This window comes from Lactuca sativa, chromosome 7 (assembly GCF_002870075.4).
Source record: "Lactuca sativa cultivar Salinas chromosome 7, Lsat_Salinas_v11, whole genome shotgun sequence".
Classification (NCBI taxonomy): Eukaryota; Viridiplantae; Streptophyta; class Magnoliopsida; order Asterales; family Asteraceae; genus Lactuca; species Lactuca sativa.
In genome coordinates, this window is record NC_056629.2 from 88,572,747 (window position 1) to 88,580,656 (window position 7,910).

The 7,910-nt window shown below is 31.1% G+C and overlaps 1 protein-coding gene across 1 annotated transcript; it reads left to right on the top strand.

Moving 5' to 3' along the window:
* The first annotated feature begins 2,214 nt into the window (after nt 1-2,214).
* On the top strand, nt 2,215-3,094 carry LOC111888553 (copper transporter 5.1). The gene has a single exon (XM_023884707.3). The coding sequence runs from the start codon at nt 2,436-2,438 to the stop codon at nt 2,883-2,885; it is 450 nt and encodes a 149-aa protein (XP_023740475.1). The 5' UTR covers nt 2,215-2,435; the 3' UTR covers nt 2,886-3,094.
* The last annotated feature ends 4,816 nt before the right edge of the window (nt 3,095-7,910 follow it).

The following is a 7,910-nucleotide window of genomic DNA, read 5'->3' on the forward strand; positions in this document are numbered from 1 at the left end:
GACTTTTGGGATGTTACAAAATCATAGTCTTACCATCACTTCCTGCCATGGGCCAAATCATGGTCTTTACTTCTACAAGTGCCAAGGGCCATATCCTGGTCTTCCATACAATTTTCAGGAGCCAAACCCTAGTCTTTCATGCATATGCTAGGGGCCAAACCCTAGTCTTTCATAAAAATTCCATGGGCCAAACCCTAGTCTTCGATGCAAGAGTCACAAAGACAACTAGCATCCTACATAGTATAGTGAAAAGACTCACTTGAACTACTTAACACCAACTCAACGACCACCTCAATAACAACACCACTAACCAGAGCTACCTAATGCCAAACCAAGATCATTCCTTAGCCATATACTCAAATTTACCCAAGTTTGACCAAAAGTCAAACCAATCAAAGTCAACTCAGCAGGTGACCACGCCATGGCCAACTGCTAGCCACATCGTGGATGCCAAACGACAAAACGGTCGCGAAGAGTCCTACCACCATGTCATGGGCCTTCCTTGGCCATATTGTAGTTTCAGTCTGAAAAAAAATTTCTTTATTAAGAGCTTAATCCATAAAGACCAAGGCTCATAACATCATATGTAAGAACTAATAACTTCATAATGGATAAAGTTTCAAACTTTATCCATTTGGATGGTTCAAGCAACCAAGATCTAGACTTTAAGTCTCAAATGGACCAAAAATGCATCATTCTCAACTTAATCCATTAAGTTCAAGTCTCTAACCTTCATTAAGAGCTTAATCCATAAAGACCAAGGCTCATAACATAATATGTGACAACTAATAACTTCATAATGCATAAAGTTTCAAACTTTATCCTAGGGTGGTCCAAGCAACCAAGATCTAGACTTTAAGTCTCAAAGGGACCAAAAATGCATCATTCTCAACTTAATCCATTAATTCCAAGTCTTCAACCTTCATATCTGAATCAACATGATGTTTATATGGATAAAGTTTCCAACTTTATCCATAATAACGCCACAAACTTTCAAGATCTAAACTTTAGTATACCAAAATTGCCTAAATGACCAAGATAACTTGCATGGCTTTAAAGGGGAGACAAAATATCATAACTTTCCTAGTCCATGAGGTCCAAGTAACATTTCCCCCTGATCAAAAGATGTTAGAGTCCACTTAACTCCAAGATCACCCGTAAAATGGACCAAAAATGCCAAAAACCACAAATGACAAGATCTAAATGCCCAAAAATGTGGAACCCTTCATTTAAATACATTGGAAACCCTACAAATCATGGACTTGGGCTGCCTAGCGTCCACTCCGTGAAAATATGCTCTCCACTCCGTGGTCATCACCATGCCGTGGAGATCTGCTCTCCACTCTGTAGTCGTCACTATGTCATGGAGATCTGCTCTCCACTCAGTGGCGACCGGTTTTCACCCTAATCCATTCCAACGTCAAACAATTATAACTTCATCGTTTCAACTCTGTTTTCGGCGATTTTTATATGCACGCAAAAGTATTGACAAGTCTCACCATTCTATCTAATTACTTTTAACTTAAAATATATCGAACTAAAATTCATTAATTCGAGCAAAGAAGTCTGAATATCACTTTCCCATTTAACCCTTTGGCTTCAAAACACAAGTCAAGGGCTTCGATCCCTTAACCAACATTATCATCATCCAATAAGGTCTAAAATGTATTCCCTTAAAGCCCAACACTTTTGGATGATTGAATTACAACTCAAAATCCTAAAATAAAAAACATCTTGTAAAACTGTATTACAATTAAGGTAAATTTTGGAAACTATGTGAATTTTGGAAACCAAAATCAAGTAAGGGAAGGGATATGCTAAATTGACTTTTATTTTTATTTTTTTAATTGTTTAACTTTTAACGTTTAAAACAATTAATATTGCTTTAATAATAATATTGGATGGTAATTATATATTTATCGGATTAATATTTAATATCCAATTGAATTTGGTTTGGTTCAATTATCTATTAGATTTCTTAGGATGATTTAAAATCGATCAAATCCAATTAAAATTTTAAATTTCGCAAGTGATCCAATTTAATTTCAATTGGATATCCAATATAATCACCAGGTTTGAATTAAATCCATTATGCAAACCCCTCTAAATATAACCTTGAGAACATATACGTGAAAAAAAAAATGGATGGTTAGTTTATAGTTAAGATGGTTAGTGTACTTGGATGTGTTGGGTTCGAATTCGAAGTTTCAAGAGAGAGTAGTACAAAAGCGAAAAGAATCAATCGATAGTACCCATTGTAGTACACACCACGACACAACATTATATTCATTCTCCGGTGTACTACTGTTCCCTTTTTTAATAACTAAACGCAACCTTTCTCTTTCTTATCTCCCTCTCTCTTTTCTCACACGCAACAACCACCAACCAACGGTTCATCTCCGATCTCCGTCGCCGGCACCGAAGACGACGCAACCATGATGCACATGACCTTCTACTGGGGCACCAGCGTTACTCTGCTATTCGATTCATGGAAGACGGACTCATTGTTCAGTTACTCCCTCACCTTAATCGCTTGCCTCCTTTTCTCCGTCTTCTACCAATACATGGAAGATCGCCGTCTCCGATTCAAGCTCCTCTCTTCCTCCGCCGTTAGCAACAACACCGATGGAGCTGTGGACGCCACTCCTCTCCTTAAAACCAAGATATTCGCCCGCGGTGGCCGGTGGAGTGTTGGGAGGTTTACCGGATCCGTACTCTTCGGGATTAACTCCGCGCTTGGTTACTTCCTTATGCTCGCGATCATGTCGTTCAACGGCGGTGTGTTTGTCGCCATCGTTGTCGGACTTGCTATCGGGTATTTGTTGTTTAGGAGCGGGGATGATGAGCAAGTCGTTGTTGTTGATAATCCTTGCGCGTGTGCTTGACATTTGATCTTGAATTTCGTATTTCGTTTCTCTATTGATCGATCTAATTAAGACACGAAATTGGGGTTGATGCTCTGTATTCTGCATCCGATAGGTTCGAAACAAAACCCTACATATACGCAAGTTTGTATTTATATGTCTTTTCTGTATTATTATCATCTTCATCATCTATCTCTGGTTTGAAATTAAGAACAAGCACTTTCGATTTAGATCAGATTGACATTTTTACTGATTTTGATATACCCTTTAGATTACAGTTATAAATTACTTTAATTTATGGAGTCTGATTGGGGATTTAGATTTTGGGATCTATCAAAGCAGGCAATTCACGACAAGAAGTTGCAGAGAACTCAGGATTTTGTCCTGCAAATGAAAAGATTGACTGCAATTTGATTGTCTTCCCTTCCAATTGACATATTCTGCAATGAATTTGATTCCATTTTGGCCATTAATCGATATTCTCAATCAGCTTTTTTGTTTGTGATCGGTTTGTTTCATTGATTTACAGTTTTGCCATTTTTGGGTTAATCGATACAATCGAAGAAATTATAGTTTGACCATTTAGCTATCTAGGAAATTTTTTGTGGTTTATTCGTCGCATTCATTAAAATGTGGTTGGTGTAGGGCCCAGTTATGGAACCACATACCTAATCTAATGCGATATTTATTTAGTGATGTTCTCGAATATTTTGAAAATACAATTATGGATGTTGATATATGACAGCCCATGCGATTCAATTGATTTTGTTTTGAACCGATCCGATTAGTTAAGTGGATCAGTTTTATCCGATGAATATTTATATGGTTATATAATTTTCATCTTATTTAATGTTCATCTAGTTTTTTGATATTTTTGATACACAATTAAAGGGATTATACCATAAAAATTGGGGATGTACAACCGTACAAACTGGCTGCACCGCATTTCATAACATGGTTTAAAACACTTGCGGTGCAGTTTGCGGTTCTTATTTTTGTTAAACCGCATTATGCGATGTGGTTTACGGTTTACGATTACAAAACTACATTATTTGTGATCGAAAAATATGGTCAGTGCATTAAATTTCGGATTAATTAAATTTAAAGAAATATTGATTATATTTCAAGAAACATAAGATAATGCCATGTCAAAATATTTTTGATTTTATATATATATATATATATATATATATATATATATATATATATATATATATATATATATATATATATATATATATATATATATATATATATATATATATAATCAAAAATATTATAACGTTATTATTACAATTCATCTCAAATTAATGGCATCATCTTAAGTTTTTGAAATTTTGAAATGTAATCAATATTTCTTTACATTTAATTAATCCGAAATCTAATGCAGTGATCATATTTTTTGGTCACAAATCCATTTTCAACTAACATTCAGTGACCATTATTTTATAGTCGTTATGTTTTCTTAACTTATGTATATTAATAAGCCACAATTCTATGACCACCAAATTTCTTAATGACCACTTAGTAAGCCGTTAGTGACGACGATGATATTATTGTCATTAAATTTATAATAAATAATTAGTCAAACCTCAAAACCACATTTAAACAACATAAACCGTCCACACCAAACTGCATCGTATAATGCGGTTTAGAATGTTTACGGTTTCGAAATAACTCAAACCATATATGCGATGTAATTTACGGTTTTGGATCTAAATTGCAGCAAACCGCACCACACACAACCATGGTATTTTCAAAATATTCAAAAACATCCGCTTGTATTGATTAACCCAACAATGACAAAACCGTAAATCACTGAAACAAACCGATCACAAAACAAAAAAGCTAATTGAGAATATCGAATGGCCAAAATGGAATGAAATTCATAGCAGAATATTAAAAACCATTATATTTACATTCTCATTTTATTTTAACCATATTAATACTTTTTGTTCTCTAAATAATTCCTTTGATTGTATCGATAACCCAAAAATGACAAAACTGTAAATTATTGAAAAAAACCTATCACAAACAAAAAAGCGGATTGAGAATATCGATTACTGGCCAAATTGGAATGAAATTCATAGCAAAATATTAAAAACCATTATATTTACATTCTCATTTTATTTTAACCATATTAATTCTTTTTGTTCTCTAAATTCTAAAAGCCATTATTTTTACCATGTGTTTTATTTTTCTGGTCTTCATCTAGTTTATTCTTCAAAACCAAATTTCAACGACTTATTTATGGAGCAATTATATTTTCAATTCGAATATTATTATCTGGGTTTTTATATTTTCACATATATATATATATATATATATATATATATATATATATATATATATATATATATATATATATATATGTGAAAATATAAAAACCCAGATAATAATATTCGAATTGAAAATATAATTGCTCCATAAATAAGTCGTTGAAATTTGGTTTTGAAGAATAAACTAGATGAAGACCAGAAAAATAAAACACATGGTAAAAAATAATGGCTTTTAGAATTTAGAGAACAAAAAGAATTAATATGGTTAAAATAAAATGAGAATGTAAATATAATGGTTTTTAATATTTTGCTATGAATTTCATTCCAATTTGGCCAGTAATCGATATTCTCAATCCGCTTTTTTGTTTGTGATAGGTTTTTTTCAATAATTTACAGTTTTGTCATTTTTGGGTTATCGATACAATCAAAGGAATTATTTAGAGAACAAAAAGTATTAATATGGTTAAAATAAAATGAGAATGTAAATATAATATATATATATATATATATATATATATATATATATATATATATATATATATATATATATATTAATTACAAAACTTGGTATGTGAGAGGATTCACTATTTATTCATTCCCGTAAGCACAAAAGGATTTTACACTTTCAATTTCTTTTTTCATTTTCCTCCTTTTACTTTTATTTGTTTTTATATTTTGTATCCTTATAATTTTAAAATTTATATATGTTTTTATTCTTTCTCCTTAATTAATTTTTATTTAACAGTTTTCTACCCTTATAATTTTAAAGTTAAATTATTAGTATTTTATACATTATAATTTAGTCCCTTACTATATTTTAAAGTTACATTTTGGCTCCTTATATATTTTTTTAATAATCTTTTTTTTATTAATTTCTTAAAGATACACTTTTAAGTCAATTGTTTGTATCCATGTTTTATTTTAATATTTTTGTGTTCCACTTTATATGATTTAATCATCTTCGTTGTATATATGGTGTCAAGCTGTGTTTTTAACATACCAGAGCTTCCACAGCGACACGCTGATGATACAAACCCTAGTTCTTTGTAAATAGCTTATATATATGGTTTATGTAGCCTCATATTTTTAATAGTCATCATTTTGGTATTCGGTTGAAAATATCTGTTTGTAATTTATTGTTAAATAAATTATTTTTTTTATTATTTAAAATTTATTATTATCAACGGTGTAGCCTAATGAATAAAAATAGACGGTAGAATTATATTTAAGTTCTCGGGAATATGACTTATTAAGGTATTTAACTTTTCGGTATGTTCACATCTGGGTAACTATTTTTTTTTTTATACATATCTGAGTAACAAACTTGTTGGAAATGTTCACATAAGACCATTATGACCTGCTATAGTAGGTTAAATCCTAGATGTGAACGCTTTCAACAAGTTCGTTATTTAAATGTGTAAAAAAAAATAGTTACCCAAATATGAACAAAACGAAAAGTAAAAATTAAATTACACGAATGGTCCCTGTGGTTTGGGGGAATTTGTGTTTTTGGTCCCTAACTTATTTTTTTTTAACTTAGATGATCCTATTATTTATTTTTGTTGCGCGTTTGGTCCCTGTCTTACCTAAACAGACTATTGTGCCCTTATCAATTTATTTTTTAATTAATTTTCTTATTTATGTATTTATTTTTTACATATTTAAAAAAATTAATAGACCGCACATATTTGTATCTCCTCGGATGATCCATACTGTTTATTTTTAATTAATTTATTTTTTGTTACTCGGATGACCCCCAATATTTATTTTTGTTACGCGTTTGATCTCTGTCTTACCTAAAAATAATATTTTTTCCTTATTAATTTTTTTAATTAATTTTCTTATTTATGTATTTATTTTTTATAAAAAAATAATATACCCCACATATATGTATCTTTTCATCATAAACTTGAAACCACATTTGAGAAATTTAATTTAGGTCTTACCGGTCACCATCTCATCTCTCATCCTCCCCATCTTCTATTTCTTTTCCATCTTTAGTAACATCGACGTCTTCACTATCATTCTTTTTTTGGTACTTCAACTCTGGCGAACCAACACCATAACCTACTGTCTCTTCATCTTTAGTGGGTTGTGGTGTTGATTCGACGGAGTTGAAGGATCGAAAAAAGAAGTGATGATGAAGACGTCGATATTACTAAAGATGAAAAATAAATAGAAGTTGAGAATGATGAAAGATGGGATGGTGAGGAGATACAGATATATGGGGCCTACTAATTTTTCTTAAATATATAAAGCATAAGTACATAAACAAGAAAATCAATTAAAAAAATTAATAAGGGAACAATAGTCTTTTTAGGTAAGACAGAGACTAAATTCGTAACAAAATTAAACAGTAGGGACCATCCGATTTATAAAAATAAATTAATTAAAAAATAAACAGTAGGGATCATCCGAGGAGATACAAATATGTGTGGTCTAATAATTTTTTTTTTTAAATATGTAAAAGATAAATACATAAATAAGAAAATTAATTAAAAAATAAATTAATAAGGGCACAATAGTCTTTTTAGGTAAGACAGGGACCAAACGCGCAACAAAAATAAACAGTAGGGACCATCTAAGTTAAAAAAATAAGTTAGGGACCAAAAACACAAATTTCCCCAAACCACAGAGACCATTCGTGTAATTTAATATTTACTTTTCGTTTTGTTCATATTTGGGTATCTATTTTTTTTGTACACATCTAGGTAACGAATTTGTTGAAAACGTTCACATCTAGGATTTAACCTGTTATAGCAGGTCA